Source organism: Cheilinus undulatus, linkage group 9 (assembly GCF_018320785.1).
Source record: "Cheilinus undulatus linkage group 9, ASM1832078v1, whole genome shotgun sequence".
NCBI classification, from domain to species: domain Eukaryota; kingdom Metazoa; phylum Chordata; class Actinopteri; order Labriformes; family Labridae; genus Cheilinus; species Cheilinus undulatus.
This window is the reverse complement of record NC_054873.1, coordinates 12324382-12342123: the sequence shown is the minus strand read 5'-3', so window position 1 is coordinate 12342123 and position 17742 is coordinate 12324382. Positions and strand designations below refer to the sequence as shown.

Below are 17742 nucleotides of genomic sequence, written 5' to 3'. Positions count from 1 at the left end.
ACTTTCTGGACGGACTGTGCCGTGGAAAACTGGCACTTTATTTTAGCTCTACATTGAACCCAGAAGTTGGCTAAACACATAGAACGATAATGTACAGCCTCCTGACACACTTAAAAGTGTTCTTCCTGCTAATTTTTGTTTTACTGCTAAATATTGAAATAGGAATGACACAGACTACCACATCACAGGCTCTCTAGCTGTCTGTCCATCAATGATCTGTGCGCTTAAACATTCAACGGAACAACCTGCCATTGGTTGATGACCCCCACAAAGCGTTTTGAGAAATCAATATGGTGGTTATCATTCAAGCTAGCAGTCATAATTGATCGATGGATGGATTAAAAAAATGGATATAAAGATGTTCAATATCACATCTACTGGTGTGGATTTAATCTTAAAAGTCCCAGAAAAGTCATTCAAGTTCCAGGCTCTCTAGAAATGCTTCTGTAAGGTCCATGGATAGCAGCAATAGAATGGCACAATGGCTCTATATGGCTCTAAAGTTATTTAACTTTAAATGGCACATGTCTCTAAAAATGATGTGCAGTGTTATGAATAAAAAGGATTCCCAGTTTATAGTTCTAAAATATAAAGCACAATAAAGGGTTAAACGAAACCTTATTGGGCTGGTGCACAAACACATGCACTCACTGATACCAATACCTGCATTTTAAGCAGTATTGTAAATATTCCTGATTCTGGTATTGGAATCAAAACAACCTCTAATTACAAAATGGGCTCTAGACACTTCAGAAAGCCAGTGTCAGTTAACAAACTACACTGATGCATCTACAAACATAATCTAAGACTTTACCACGCAAAGTGAAAAATACATGTCAACCATGTGCAGAAGCATTGTCTATTTCTCTGGACCCAAGCTCATCTGAGATGAGCAAACCATAGGTGGAAAAGTGTGCTGTGCTGACAAGTCCACATTGTCATTGTTGTTAATTGTTTTTGGAAGCATCTGTGTCAGTGTGTGTGGGTGTGTTGGGGGGGTGGTTTTAGTGTCCATTTCATAGTTAACTTGCACATCTGTGAAGGCACCATTGATACTGAGAGGTACGTACAGGTTATGAAGCAGCGTATGCTTTGGCGTCTTTCCCACAGTTGGCATGAGTTACAACAACATGGCTTCACAATAAGAGTCCAACTAATACACCAGCCTGCATGGAAGCCTGCCTCCTTTTGTGAATACACATGACCCATAGTGATGCACAAAATACAACAACAAAAACCCTACAGAAGGGGTCATCAACTCCATTCGCACAAGGGCCAGATTTTTCTTAACAGACGCTGTGGGGGCCGGGCATTGACATTAACTACAATAGAATTAATGTTTTGGTCTGATTAACTTATTCCTGTAAAATATTATGTCCTTTAACAGAACCTATACTGCAGCCAACCACAAGGGGGTGATTGAAATATTTAACTCATAGACTGTAGAAAAAATTGGAAAAAACCCTGTGTGACGTCAGTCGTCTGCTTACAAAAGGCGGACTCAAACCGTTCTTGAAGCCAATCCGTGGACGCTTCCATATTGAAATTGCTGTCTCAACCGAACTTTGGATCAACCTAATGGCCCGCCCACTAAGCGCGACTTCCTGTCAGCCTGCTACTTAGCATTCTGGTTGACAGAAACTGAACCTCTGCCTGCCGAGCTATCTGTCAATCATATGAGAATCACCAATCAGCTTTCATCCTAAATATAATCAAAACAATTGTGGTACAAAAAAATTCCCCACCCGTACGCTGAGAGCACAATAAGACACTAGCTAATGAGACACGTTTGGTGTTTTGAACCAGGCTGTAAACCAGTTTATTTGTGTGTCAAAACCAGCTGTTTAACGTGTGCGGATAGGACTTCCGGTGTTCCTGCAGCCAGCCTCAAGTGGACACTCGCGGTATAGCAATTTTTTGCACTTCCGCATTGGCTTCATTTTTCAGGACTGGAGGTTGCCGCTTGATTTAACTACATATTTTAATAAACCAAAAACACATAGAAGAAACAGATCTTCAGTGTAGATTCTCAGGAAGGGAAGCTGCACTCTCAAAGAGACCTGCGTGGAAAATTGATGTGAAAAACCATAGCTTTGATCAAGATAAGACTGTTACCATGCCAACTACAGCCTCCTCTATCAAGAAAGGCATACAATTTTCTGGATTTAATAATCTTCCAAGGGCCGGATGGAAAGCTGTGGGGGGGCCTCATGTGGCCCCCGGGCCGCCAGCTGATGATCACTGCCCTACAGTCTAAAGGAACAATCAGTGTATAGTCCACCAGAAGAAAAGGTGATGTAACATAGTGGTAAGCATGCCCCTGTCCCAACTTTTTTGGGGCATGTTGCAGGCCGCAAATTCAAAATTTGCATGTGTTACCAGAAATGTTTATTGATAGCACATCCGACGATTACATAAAACCTTCCAAAATAATTTCCTTATTTCCAACAGGAAAACGAGGAGTGGTCTGAAGTGCTGTCCCTACTATAAACAAGCTTCTGTATCAGATATTTTTAGAGTAAACGTACTTTTCACCCAAGAACAATTATCTAACAGCTAATGTGCTTGTTTTATTAAACATGGCGACCAACTAAGGTTTTATGGATAAATCATCTCCATAGTAGTGGCAGTAACTCGCAGAGTGCTTGTGAGGTCAGAAACTAGGAGATCTCCTGGTGAACAGCAGCTGCCTGAGGAAAAAGCCTCTCTGTTGGTGTTCCTGTTTAAACATCTAAGGAGCTGCAGCTATTTTAACTATGTTGGCTGCTGAGTGCAGAGCAAGACCCAGCCAGAGAGTGATAAATCCACACAGAGTGAAAAGGACATTTGTGGTTAATCAGCTCAACAGGTAGATGGGTGATGAGCTCATAATCAGCTACCATAATTACAGTCATTTTAGTGGTTAGAAGATCAATTATAAACTGGCTGGGCTTTTCAAAATCCAAAAGGCAAGGCTTGTTTCAATGCCCAAGGACTCAAAGAAGTCTGAAAAATAAGTATAAAGCAAGGAATAGCTGCAGGCTGATCAGCTCATGCTCAATCACATGGCTGAAGAGGGCTGGTGCGTTCAGCTTGTTAAACCCTGAGGACCTTCCACGGCCCCTGACTGGAGGCCTGAACGCTACACAGTAGAATCAGTCATCACAGAGCTCGCGCGCTGGTCTGGGGAAGTGACTTTGAGCTTGTTGTGTCTCCTCGGCCCCACGCTGCGCTGCTTTCCATACGGGGCGGGGTGCCGCGCAGTCCGGCGCACAGAGCAGAGCGCACCGTCACCAGCTGCTCTCCCTGCACCGTCTGACTGAACAACATGGGTCTGGAAAAGGAGAAACTGGACACCAGCATCATTATGGACGAAGACGAGTTCAACAGATCGATAGAACCGATCCTGTCGAAGAAGGGGAAAGTTTACACGGCGGAGCCGGACCGAGATCCAAACGATATCAACGCGCATTTGAAGGTGAGTCTGAACAAGGAGCCGAAGCACTATTTCAAAGTGAAACTACGCTCAGTGCTGCTTTCTAAAGCGTGTTTTGGACAGTCAGGGAGTGAAGTAGTGATAATGTTTTTATGTTTCAAAGTGTGAAACTGGCAGACAGCAGCGTGAATACCTGGAAGTGGCACCCTGCCTGCGCGTCACTCCATCACCACTGTGATTACAGTCTTAGGGCTGGGCGACACGGACCAATCATCAGATCTTGATATGCTTTTTAGCTAAAGGGCATTACACATGTTACATCTTGACAGAACAACAAGTAGCAGACTCAGTACCAGCATTATAAACCTTGATGTGGTACAAGTAAAAATCTCAGAGTGACCTGTTAGACACCAGGGCAACAATAATAACAATCCTACTCAGCATGTGTTGAGAAATTTTTCTTTTTAATGATCAAAAACATTTGCAACATGGCCATATATGGTTTTCTGTGTTGCAAAATAACACCTCCATTACTTTTATCATCAGATATGTAATGATGATTTTCAACCAGGAGAGTCTAAATTGCACATATGCATTGACAACATCTGGAAAAGTGGGTTTAACTGCCAACTAGCAAGGTTTTCCAAATGTTGCCAACATATTTGTGCATCTTAGACATTGCTCTCTCTCTTTTGGTTGAAAAAAGTACTGATGATAATGAAGTCTATTCATGTTTTAATGCCATAGATCTATTTAAAAAAAAAAAAGGGGGGGGGGGGGGTCATTCTGAACAACATGAAAACTGGGTTTAAGTGAAAATAAGTGCAAGTTCCAGATGTTATCAATGCATTTGTGCAATTTAGACAACGTTGAGGAGTTTGCCTGCAATTTTTTGATCATTTAAAGCTAAAAATGACCCAGTATTGGGTGCTGACGGGTGACTGTTGTTTCTTTTCCCACGGCATCAAAGAGAGGTTTCCATACCAAGGTCTTTATACAACAAAATAATGAAATCCTGCTGAAGTAAGAGCTGATTTTAACCTAAAATAGAAAATCACAGGGTCAATAAGCACATTACAGTTTTTTAACCAGGCATTAAGCCTGGACAACATTTTTCCTAATCAACATTAAGATAACCTACACTGATAGGAAGTGTATTATCATTCACTGTATCTCCTTTGTAAATAGTAGGGATGCACAATATTGGATTTTTGCAGATATCCAATATGCAGATAGTTAAAATCAACTTTAGCTGATATACCGATACACCAGAGGTCTGCTGAAATATGTATTCATACATACGCCCAATATGTACAGCTGATATAAGCCAATACTTAGCAGATATTGAAGTTGTAAATAATGGCAGAATATTCTTACCTACACTTTAAGATCAAACAGTTGAAAGTTGTTAAAAAATGTGACTCAAAAAATCAGAAATGGCTATTTCAGCACTATTTTTCTGAGTCATTAGAACACATTTTTTTGTGTTAAGGTAAACAGTACTCAATCATTCTAAGTGTTTTTTGTCATTATACTCAAACTATTTGAGTATAATTCTTTAATCTGCAGATTCTTCCCAGAATGCCGCTGGGCATTAGACACTTGTGCACCATGAGTGAAGTTACTGACTCAGTTAGAGAAGTCCCACCTGTAATGAGTAACAATAATTAGGGCTGGGCATTTAATTGTGATTACATCGTAATATGGCCTGCTGCAATTTACAAATCACAAAAGTTGCAATATTTCTTAAACTTGAAATGTGTCAAAATACCAGTGTAAAACTTTTTTGCAGGAGATTTTTTATGCACATCATGCAAACATTAAAATTTTTTTTGATAAAAATTACTTTTTTACTTATTTAAAATGAGATGACATAAAAATGGTCATCCCTTCAATTTAGCAATTGATATCAAAGTTGCAATATGAGCCAAAAAAATCCAAACTAGCTATCCATCCATTTTCTATACTACTTATCCTGTTAGGGGTCATGGGGGGGCTGGAGCCTATCCCAGCTGTCAATGGGCGAGAGACCCTGGACTTGTCCCCAGTCAATCGCAGGGCTGCCATATAGAGACAGGCCACAGCGAGCACGCTCACATTCACACCAATTTTAGAGTCACCAATTAACCTAACGAGCATGTTTTTGGTGGTGGGAGGAAGCCGGAGTACCTGGAGAGAACCCACGCATGTGGGGAGAACATGCAAACTCCACACAGAAAGGCCCTGACTGGGAAGCGAATCAGGAACCTTCTTGCTGTGAGGCAACTGCGCTAACTCAAGCAGCCCACCCATTTAGCTTTTTGTTTTAAATTGTTTTGACCCAGTATATTCTATATGATATTGTTAAGGTTATAATATAGAAATTTATTACTTGCATTTATTGAAAATATATAAGATGAGGAATCTAAAAATAATCGCAAATTAAATTGCAATTGCAATATCAGGGAAGAAAATTGCAATTAGACTATTTTCACAAATTGTTCAGCCCTAACAATAACATACAGTAGACGGTATACTGAACATGATGGAAGAGGACTTCGTGGTTTAGTGTGCACGTTTCACTTATAGTCACTTGCTGTCCCTTAAGTTGGACTTCTTTGGGTGGTATTAATGTTCAAGATTAAAGTATGAGGTAGACATAAGGGAAAATTACAGCGGATGAAGACCACGTAGCTTTACGAAAAGAACTTCAAGACATTGTTTTGAATTTGATTTAAACTGAATTTTTAGGAAAGTTTCCACTTTATAAAAGTCAAGTTAACCCAGCATAAATGTACAAGTAATGATTACTCAAAAATCTATTTCCTTACATAAAAACTTTAATATGATCAGTTTCAACAAAAACATTCAAGTAGTTTTAACTTTTTTCGGTTTTACAGTACACTGATACTGATGCCAATCATCCCTAGAAACCATGTTGATATATATTAGGAATAAATATATATTTCCCAGCCTCACAGCTCATTACATGTTTGATCTGACAGGTCGGCTTTGAAGATGTAATCGCAGAGCCCATCTCCTCTCACAGCTTCGACAGAGTGTGGATAGGAAGCCACGCCGCCTTCGAGCTGGTCAAATTCATCTTCTACCGGCTGCTGAGCACGCTGCTGGCCATTCCCATGGCGTTCATCCTCGGCGTGGTGTTCGGGGTGCTCAGCTGCATCCACATCTGGTAGGGAGAAGTTCACCTCAACTTTTTCACACAGCAAAAAATATGTTGCATCTTCATAGAAGAATGATACCTTGAGCCTAAAATATGCATAATTTGGTGAGGATAGCCTTGCAGTTACATTAATGAGATTAAATTACTTTATATCAATAAAAGGTTTTAGGTACCAGACACCTAGGTCACGTCCCAGTGGGAGAATTACCTGAACACTAGTGAATGTGACTTTTCCTCGGGGGCCACAGCTAATTGCCAGCATACTTTTTCTGGCCCTTTAGGCAAACATTGACAGGAGTTATTTTTACAGCCAGCGTCACATGTAGTTGAAGTCTGAAACATTTTGCCAGTGATCTGTTTTTATACTTATATTTGGATAATTATGTCATGCTTATGTCGGCTATACGCGCCTGCAGCGACTTTAACCAGGTGCCTCCATATTTTGGAGCTAATCATGCAATGAATTCATATGTTCCACTACCCAAAGAGTCCATTTATTAATACTTGATGGAACAACATTTGTAGAAAGCGCTGTATGGAAAGTTAGAAGGAATGTTTTGTTCCGCTGGTATTGGAAAATAGAAAAACGCCCCTTGCCCTTTGCCAGTTAGCTGCATTCTAGCAGCTCCACAGGCATGTTTGCAGACCGGAGTGCGACATTCTTCACATGCAGATTGAGAGATGTACAGTTACTTTGATGTGATCTTTGACCTTTGGTGAGGTCACAAGTTCTGGAGGATTCCTTTTAACGTTTGAAGGAGGAAGTCAGCACAGGTATTCGTCAATGGAGGTACTCAGTGGTACACTGAGGTGGTCAATACACGAGGAATGTCAGGGAGAGAGATCACAGAGGGGTGCTGCTTCAAAGGAGAGAACTGTTTTATTTTAGGTAATATAGTGGAGTGAAGGTCCAAGGCTGCAGAGAAGTAACAATGAGGAACAAATCAGTGAGCACATGAGACAACAACACTGATAGAATAACTCAAATTTCCAACTAAGTCTGCCATAATACCAAATGTTAAACTTCAGTGTTATTCTAGTCAAATCAAACATTGAAGTATTGAAACCTGTTTCGATATCAAGGCAACAAAAATAAAAGTCCAAAGCAAGCAAACTCCTGTTCAGTCTGAATGCTGCAGATTTATTTTTGCTGCTGAAACAGCACTAACCCTCTTTTGTTCATGAAAGCTTTTGGGTATGAAATAGACTGAGAGATTGTAGCTTGATTTGAAAGCTTGATTATAAGGATCCACCAATGCATCGATTTCACCGTGGTAATGGCCAATATCAGCCCTGCTGACAAACATCAGCCATAAGCACATAATGTGGCATTAATCAATGTTAGGAACCAATGCAAATCTGTCATTTCTAATCATCTTAATGCTGGCATCTATTATATGTACAGTGCATTCAGAAAATATTCAGACCCCCTTCACTTTTTCAGTGTTGTTATATTGCAGGCTGATGCTACAGTTGAAAGAAAATCAGTTTCATTCTCATTAATCTACACTAAGTACCCCATCATGACTAAGTTAAATCAGAATATACATTTTTTTTGCTAATAAATAAAAAATGAAATAAAGAAAAGTCACTTTGAAATAAGTTTTCAGTTTGCAAAAACACTCAAAGTGGGCTTTCATGTGTACTGAGGACAGGCCTCCATCTAGCGACTCTGCCATGAAACCCAGATTGGTGGAGGGCTCTTACTAAAACCCCTGACTGCTCAGTTTGACCGGGCAGCCAGCTTATGGAAGAGTCCTGACGGAGCCAAACTTCTTCCTTTTAAAAATTATGAAGGCCACTGTGCTCTTCAGAACCTTCAGTGCAGCAGATTTTTTTGTAGCCTTCCCCAGATCTGTACCTTGCAACAATGCTGTCCTTCTATAGAGAGGTGTGTGCCTTTCCACATCATGTCCAATCAACTTAATTTACCACAGGTGGACTCCAACCAAGGTGTAGAAACATTCAGCAGCAATCAAGAGAAATGGGAGGAGCCTGAACAAAATTTTAAGTGTTTTTGCAGGGTCTGAATGCTTTAGCCAATTATCATTTATAATTATTTTTAATACATTTTTAAAAGCATTTAAAATTCTCTTTCACTGTTTTATGGTGGGGTACTGAGTGTAGATTCATGAGAATTAAACTGCCTGCACACAGCTCTGACCTCAACCCTATCAAACACCTTTTTGGATGAACAGTGACGAAGCCAGGCCTTCTCATCCAACATCAGTGCCTGATTTCATAAATGCACTACAGAATGAATGGGTATAAATTCCCACAGAAACACTCCAAAATCTTGTGGAGAGCCTTCCAAGAAGAGAGGAGGCTGTTATAGCTGCAAAGGGGACCAACTCCATTGTAAAGTAGGCGTATATGAATACAATTTAATCACAGTCTCTGTTGGGGTAATGTTCAGGCAGCCAAAAACTTTTGTCCATATAGCGGACATAGAGAAGAGTCCACAATTATTTCTTCGAAGTTGTTTTCTTCTTTTCAAAGCAAAACACCACTTGGATCACAAGTAGCAAACTGTTGTAGCCTTGATTGACAATCTCTGACCCGCCTAACTGACGAACTTTGAACTCATGCAGAGTTGCAAAGACAGTTTTGACAATAGTAGATTATGATTGGTCGGATCATCCCTGGTAGTGTTGGCAGTCTGTTGGCCAAGACTGTATATACTGTACCTCTGAGAATGGATGCTAATGTCTTTCCATTATCAATGCAGCTAGAAGTTAGAATTACACAGCTTTCAATCAAGACTTCCTTTTCTGTGTTGCATCTGCAACATAAACACTGAAATTTCTTGGTGCATAACATCCTAGAGTGATATTTGATCGTCAGTTGAGTCTCAGCTTAACAGCTGACCTTATGTAGAATCTGTAAGTAGAGATTAATGCTAAGATAGTAGTAGATAACTTTCAAAAAGCCTCCTCTCTGACCTGCTGTTCTAAGTTGTTCCTCTTTGTCCCTGTAGGTTGGTGATGCCGGTGATCCAGTGCTTCTTGATGCTCTTACCTTCAGTCCAGGTGGTATGGAGGAGTCTGACAGACATGTTTATAACACCGCTATTCCACAGTATGGGAAAAATCCTGTCCTCCGTTCAAGTGAAGACCATTGAGAACTGATAGGGACATGTCTCTGTCCTCATGGAGGAGGAAATGTAGGACGGGTTAAAGCTGAGACATGGATTTGTTAATTTGTGGGGAAAAAGTGAAGGATTTGTAGATAATTCTGTTGTAGATCACATATTTCATTGCTGATGAAGCATAGCTGTTAAATCTCACCCCTTTATTGAAATTTACCCCATTTTTGCTCTGATGTCTTAACACCTTTCCCCTGCAGATTAACATCCATGCAATCCATGCATGCAGGCCTTTGTTACTAAAATCGCTCTAGAGGTCATTATTGCCTTGTGGACAACTCGAATATATTTCCCAAAAAGGAGTTGTTTTTCCGATTGTGACCAAAATGAATTCTTGTCATTCCAATACTTTGGCTAAGAGAATTAGAATCGAGGCACACAAACTGCTGACACGCTAAGAGATGTAATATTTCTGCTTTTTTTAATATACTGTATATATTGCTTAAACTTCAGCTACAAGTTGAATGTAATGACTGAATCAGAGTGGAGAATTCTGCAGTATGACTTTAAAATACTAAGATGCAGCTTGTTGTACATTTTCAAGCTTATTTACTGTAACTGCTGTGTTGATTTCACAGTGCATTGGCAATAATATTGGGCATTTGCTTTTATATGGATATATTGAACTGTTTTGATGTTATTGAACTAAAGTGCATTGAATTTTATCAGAGGGTTGGCTTTCTAATTATTTTGTAGCAACCAACACTTGATTTGAGATCAGACATTTGTCAGTTTCTGACATTATTGGCATGAGCGTAGCACATTTTAGTACTGTATTGGTTGACGCTTTGACTGAGCTGAAACTCTGGTACATGTAAATTTAATATAGAGATGCTTTTGTCTGCTACATCACTGCTATGAAGTCTGTTGGGTTTTGAAGACTTCTGAAGCCAAAACGACATGATTTTACCTTTATTTGCGGTGGATTTTACAAAGTTGAGTTAAGGTACAATTCTGCTGAGGCTTAAATTTTATTCTGCTTGTGCAAGTTTTAAAAAGTGAAAACCAGCCTTGAATAATCAGATACATGAACTGTGTTTGCATGCAGTTGTCTATTTTAACATGCGGCTGGCACAAGTATCATTAGCTGTCATATGTTACTGCCATTTTTTTACTGCAGAGAAAATGTTTAGCTACTTGGCGACTACATTTACCACTATCATTAGCAGCTACTTGCTAGCTTTAGTTTTCTGAGAATAGCTGCTTGGTTTTAAACAGGGTTTATGGTATTTTGGAACTGTATATGGCTAAAGTGAAGTTAAGCAAACACCATGGATCAAAACCAGCTAAAGATATGAAGCGATATTTCAACCTAGGGTACGGTTTAGCCATTAATTAGATAGAACAGTAGAGAGAGCAGGAAATCGGGGAGAAAAAGTTTGGGAATGACATGCAGGAAAGGAGTCACAGGCTAGATTTGAACCTTGGAAGACTTAATTCAGGTATACACTGTGCAATTTGAAGCTGACACTATGACAGTCATGGCCAAATGTTGGTTCATAATGTGCAACTCAATCGCCTTCGATGAATGAGCATCCTGCACAATTTATGTGTTTACACAACACAGTCCAATGGTCATGCACGAACTGAGTGCTCACGTGAGTTTGGGAAAGACTGACAAAAATCTGTGGTGTTTCCTTCAAAAAAGCCTCACAGACTGAGGTTAAAGTCATATCCAGTCATATCCTCTATCTTTCCTCACAAACGGCAACGCCATCTGTGTCAGCCAGAGTTCCACAGGTGTGAATATTTCCTGCTCTTTATTATAGCAGCATTGGGGGGCATTAGAAAGTCATTCCCGCTGTTGTCATAATGATTTAAGATAATGTCTGGCAGTTTACAATGAAAAAAATTCCCCATAGTTGAGGATTCCGCCTGTGGCTTTGCTCTCGCTGTGGAAGTGTCTTAAGTTGTATGACCAAAATATCAAATATGTCAGAAATCCATCCCACCAGCTACCAGCAGCTTGTCAGGCTGTAGTCGGGTCATGGTCAGCTGGTCTACTGCATGCCAAACAACACATGATCCAACTGAAGGTCAGTGCGACCTCCAAGTGAGTCGCGCAACACAAAATTTGTGGCTGTATCTGATGAAATTGCACAGTGTGCACCCGGCTTTAAGCCTCAGTATATGGAATGTATCCCAACAGCTTGTTCATCTTTGCCTCCAGTTTAGTCTGTTTCAACTGGCAGAAGTTTTATTCAAGCAGCTCAGAAGACTTCAAAAGGCAGTTGATGTAATTAATAGAGCCATGAAGTCCACCAGGAAGGTGTACAGATAGTCAAATTTCCAGAATTTGGATTGTTCATATAGTCCAAGACCAAGGGCCCTATCACATACCAGTTGAAAGTGTTTTGCAGCTGCTTTTCCTATTCTAATTTTTTCACTGTACGCTCATGTTGTTTAATCAGAAAATGACTTTACACAAATTTGGTGCCCATGGGTGTGTTTGTCTTGAAACGAGGAGAGGACAGGCGCAAAGCTGGCATGTTAATTCTGAGATCAGAGCTGACATAATATTAATATCAATAATCAATAGTGAAAATCAGATCAGCTCAGACTGATGACGATGGTCGGAACACACCATATGCTCTTTGTTTCAGCAGCATTTTCTTCTTTAGCAGCATTTATATATAGACTCCAGTGTATTGGTTCATTTTATGGACATGTGAAGTGGTGATTTTTAGGCAACTGCATTCTTAAATGTGGTCATGACAGCAGCATGACAACAGAATGAGTCCTTGAGTGACCTTTTTTTGTCATGTCAAAATATATGAATCCGACATGTATTAAATGAACAATGAAACTAATACAAACACTAGCTAAAAGTCACCAGTTTGCACAGTCACTGGTTGAACTGAAACACCTATTTTATTTCCATTATTTTACAGGTATAAACACTGACTCTTGAAACAGAATTTGTCTGCCCTAGACATGCATGATTGTCTCTCTGCAGTGGCATTAACACATCACAAAGATGTGGACAGTACTTTCAGCCATTGACGTCTCAGCTGTTCTGTTGACTATCCCACCTCCTTCACCTCCACCTTGCCTCTACCAATACTGTATATTGCCTGCATGTTGTGTGGATTTTTGAAGACATGCCCAGACAACTCTTCAAAGTGAGGTTGGGGATGCATGGCAGTCATGGTGCGTCCACGGCAGTTCTATCTCCAGCTTAAGGAAATGAGCACTGATGCTTGGATTGGTTTGATTTATGCCACTCCCTAAACATACCCATGTGTAAGCAAACAGCTTAACCTAACCTCTCTGTGCTCTGCACCTAGATTAAAGTCTGGACTGTGTGCCTTAAAGATAGCAAAATGTAGATGCTCCAAATCCTTGCACACCAGGTGGCATGTCTAAATACAAATTAATACTCATACAAAACATCATTAAAGTACAGTATTCTTTGTTTTAGTATGACCATCTATAACAAGAAGGCAAATCTAGTGCCTGAACTTAACCAAGATTGGACTGTATTTGTCAGATTTAGGCACAAAAAATGTAACAGATTTGTTGAGGAAAAGAATATAGTTTGGGCTGCAATAATACATGTGTTGGTTTGTTCTTAAAAGGCTAGAGAGTCATTAAAGTAGTCCACACTGCATGTTTGGAGATTGCCTTGCTGTTTGCAAGTACATGCATACAATGCAAACAAGGTGTTGACAAATTGCATTGCATAAAACAGCAGCAACATAAAGTAGTAGTATTAGAAAGTAAAGGTGAATTAACTTTGCAGTAAAATACAGTATAGCTTAGTAACAGACGGTATTTCAAAGCTGTATTAATAATACCGTCACAGTTTTATCATGGCTTATTTTCTAACAAATGTATCATTTTACTCAGAATGACAATGACACGGCAAAGATACTGCATGACTGGATGTTATGTGTTCCAGCTGACAGCTGACGGCCAGTTCTGCCAAAGCTTAAACCCTTTTACTGATGTTTTACCATTTACAAGCTGACAGCCAGCATGCTTGTGCTTTAACTGTCAGGGGAAATTCAAGGTAGGATTGTGCAATAGTGGAGGACACAGGTGCGTGGCGATAGCTTTCTCCCCCCTACAGCAATGACATGTAGCACTAATAAACCTCAGCTCAGCCGCCGTTTTCTTCACAAATCATAAATCTTTTCAGACAAATCATCCCTAATCCCAGTTGCATCTCATAGTAAATATTCTTTTGTTGCTTATTGTTGATATTCTCATTTTGGAACTTTTGTTTTAGCAAGCCAAATGTGCTCTTCATGACCAAAATAAAGAGATTTTTCCTGAAGGTAATTTTCCTCTGTGTGGTTTCTTCTTTCAAAGATGAGTGTGATTTGGAGTGTTCGAGGTCTCATAAATCATTTTTGCTGAGATTGCATGAGACACTTTCCTCAACTGAGCTCAGCTGTGGGCTGATGGAACATGTCCTGAGGCTGCGTTCTGAGACCTGCAGGCCTCCACAGCATTTTTACACATCCATCTTGCATCTCTCACCTAAGAATATTTACTTAACCCCAGGGTTTTAAAAAAGTCGGTCAAGTTTTTACTTATTTCATGTTTATTTGTAGGGACAAGTATGAGGGAAGTAAACAATTGCCACACAGTACAGTGTTTATGGCATGAGTTGATTGAAATGCTGTCACTAGCTAGGTCTTTAAGATACATAAACCTCAACAAAACATGCACATAAAAAAACCTTATTGAACAAGCTCAGCAATAAAAGGACACAACACAGAATGCATAATGCATGAACAAATTCCACCTCCTTCAAACACAACATATTGTACCACTGTGTCACCTCAAAATGTACGTTTGTTATGCACATGCCCTGCAGACTTCAGTATACTGCTTTGTTTTGCTGCTTGCATCTGCCATAAAGTGCAGCAATCCAATAAGCCAATCACATTGCATCTTGAAAAATATTTTTTTATTGTCAATTAAGGCAAATTGCACTTTTTCCTATTGTTAACACCATGCTTAAATACAAATACCAACCTTAGAGTATGATATTATACAAGTAGAACCTGATCTTTAACTTTTATTCCAAATAAAATTGTCATTTTCATAATAATAATGTGATGAATTCACTATCCAAATACAACAACAGTATGTATCCATTGGCCCTCCTTATGCTGAGAACCAACCACAGACATGTAGCGTTCTGTAGCTGACCTTTGAGCTCTGGCTTTCCTCCAGACCACTAAGCAAACACTTCAACAGGACTTACAGCAACAATGACACTGTGACTGTTTCTGTCCCACTGATATATTACTATCAACATTGCTGCTGCTGTATATAGTAACGCTGTCACTGCTGTGCAAACACTGTTGCAGCTGAGAATACAACTGCTGTTACAACTACTGTCAGTGCTACTTATTCTAATAATGCTGCTACTCAGAGTACTTTGTACCTGCAACGGCAATATTTCAATGACTGATTACTTTTACCACTGTAGATAACTGTTTTGAAATTTTGCCCCTCAAAAAAATCTTTAAATGGTTTAGAAATCAGCCAATTAAAAAGTCAATCAAGTCTTTTTTGAGCAGCTATTTGGTAAAGATAAAGAGGGCAACAGAGGCCTGTTGCTTGCAAAAATGGGAGCAAACTCTCATTACCATAGTCCAAGGTTTCTTTGTGCTTAAACAGACATCGTTTACAGTGCCTTTACAAAGTAGTCACCCCCTTTTTACCTTTTTCTTGATTTTATAAATCAAACATGGTCTATATAATTTGGCTTTTTGGACAAAAAAAAAAAAAATATATATATATATATATATATATATATATATATTTAATGTCAAAGTGAAAACATATTTCGACAAAGTAATGTCCAATATATTAAATTATCTAATGTAGAATAAGTGACTGCATGAATATTCAACCCATTGAAGTTGCTATTTAGTAGATGCACCTTTGGCTGCAGTCACAGCACTGAGTCTGTGTGGACAGATCTCAATCAGGCTTGCACATCTGGATAGTGCAATTTTACTCCATTCTTCTTGTTGAGCATTCACCTTGTTGTCTTTTAACCATTTCTGTGTAGCTTTCACTGTATGCTTCAGGTCATTGTCTTGCTAGAGAGTAAATTTTCTCCCAAGCTGTAGTTCTCCTGCAGACTGAAAAGATTGTTCCTTGGGATTTTCCTATATTTTGTAGCATTCATTTTATCCTGTCTTTACAAGTCTTCCAGGGCTGGCTGCCAAGAAGCATCCCCACAGCATGTTGCTGCCACCACTGTGCTTCACAGTGGTGATGTTGTGTTTGTGGTGATGTGCAGTGTTTGGTTTCTGCCAAACATAGCATCTTGTCTTATGGCCAAAGAGCACTATTTTGTTCTCATCAGACCAAAGAACTTTCTTCCACTTGACCATGCAGTCTCCCTATTGTCTTTTGGTGAAGTATAGTCAAGATTAATCTGAGTTTTCCTCGACAGTGACTTTCTCTTTGCCACTCTCCCATAAATCTTTGATTAGTGAAGAACCCAGGCAACAGTTGTTGTATGCAGAGTCTCTCCCATCTCAGCTACTGAACTCTGGGATGTGTTTAATGCATTTGAAATGTTTTTTTTATTCATCCCCTGACTTATTCTTTTCAGTAACCTTTTCTCTGAGTTGCTTGGAGTGTTATTTTGTCTTTATGGTGTAATGGTAACCAGGAATACTGATTAATCAGTGACTAGACCTTCCAGACTCAGGTTTCTTTATACTACAATCACTTGAGACACATTGAGGTGATCCCCATTTCACTGATTGTGAGACTACTAGCACCAATTGGCCAGACCTCTGTTGAATTAGGTCATTCACTTTAAAGGGGGTGAATTTTACCTTACATAATTTGTTTAACTGACTTTAATGTGTAGAAATCTGTATTTACTTTGACATTAAACATTCATTTGAAAATAAATAAATAAAACAATAAAATAAAATCAGTAATTGCCATGATTGATTTATACTGTGAGCTCAATAAAAAGCAAAACATCTAAGGGGCTGAATAATTTTTTAGGCACTGTAAACATTTTAGCCTCATTGGATGTTTGTTCGTACAGTACTGAAATTAAACCATCATTAGCATAACTATGCCAAAAAATATATGTTGGAATATTCAGTTATGATGTTAAGTGGGCTATAAGCTTCAGAAAGAGGCCATATTGTGCAGTTACAAATGTTATTAATGCAGTGATGTGATCAGTGAGCAATAACTTGATTCTGACAATTATGAAAGCTTTTAAATATTGAGGGTGAACATTTTGGACGCCAAAAGTTATTGGTTATCATTCACTTGGCTCCCCATGCACTTCACTGGCTCAGCAATCAAAAGCTTATACAAAAAATTAAAGAAATAAGACCAAACACCACCAAGCACTTCTTCTTTACTGACCATTGTTCTTCGACTGTCCAGCAATTCTATATTTCATGGATGCATAGATGCAAGGTAGTAATAGTTCTAAATTGGTTATACAAATAATTTATATCATAGTTATCCGTAATCAATATAGTTTACAGCATAATGTTAACCTATTTGTAAAAAAAATAAGAAGAATTCTACCATTGAAAGTGTTACACTAGTAAAGTAAATGAAAGTTCTACTTTCATATACAGTGCATGCTGCTACATTAATTGCTGAGAAAGTGCTGGGTAAATTAGAGCTTCTTCAAGTTTCCTGAGACTTTTCTGACACTTTCATCTCTGTCACTCCTTCCTTTGTCATGGTTTTGTACCGCTGTACTGTACAGACCGTCACCTTTGCTGTACAAAACTATTTTTAAAGCAGACACTCCCTCAAACACATCCTGGGATTCCCATCAGTCTGCGGTCCACTGCTGCAGATATGAACCTTGTGATGGTTACATCACATCCTGTGTGTTGGTAAACAGACTTCTGATGAGGAATCACATGGCTTTTATTGTGTGCAAATGAGTGATATTTGCTCTGACTTCATTTTTGTCAAAAAGTGCATACTTTCACAAGATATTGATATTTTCATATTATGCAGACTTGTGTATGTGAGGTATCCACAAAATGTTTATGT

At 39.2% G+C, this 17742-nt stretch overlaps 1 protein-coding gene across 1 annotated transcript; it reads left to right on the top strand.

The window, feature by feature from the left end:
- The first annotated feature begins 3102 nt into the window (after positions 1–3102).
- cav2 (caveolin 2) lies at positions 3103–14007 on the top strand. The gene is made up of 3 exons (XM_041795938.1): positions 3103–3457; positions 6400–6587; positions 9556–14007. Exons 1-3 carry the CDS (start codon positions 3308–3310, stop codon positions 9704–9706), a joined length of 489 nt encoding a protein of 162 aa, XP_041651872.1. The 5' UTR covers positions 3103–3307; the 3' UTR covers positions 9707–14007.
- The last annotated feature ends 3735 nt before the right edge of the window (positions 14008–17742 follow it).

Coding starts and splice junctions, on each gene's coding strand:
- cav2 (XM_041795938.1), top strand. CDS start 3,308: ATGGGTCTGGAAAAGGAGAAACTGGACACCAGCATCATTATGGACGAA. Junction 3,458..6,399: donor ATATCAACGCGCATTTGAAG/GTGAGTCTGAAC, acceptor TTGATCTGACAG/GTCGGCTTTGAAGATGTAAT. Junction 6,588..9,555: donor CTCAGCTGCATCCACATCTG/GTAGGGAGAAGT, acceptor TTGTCCCTGTAG/GTTGGTGATGCCGGTGATCC.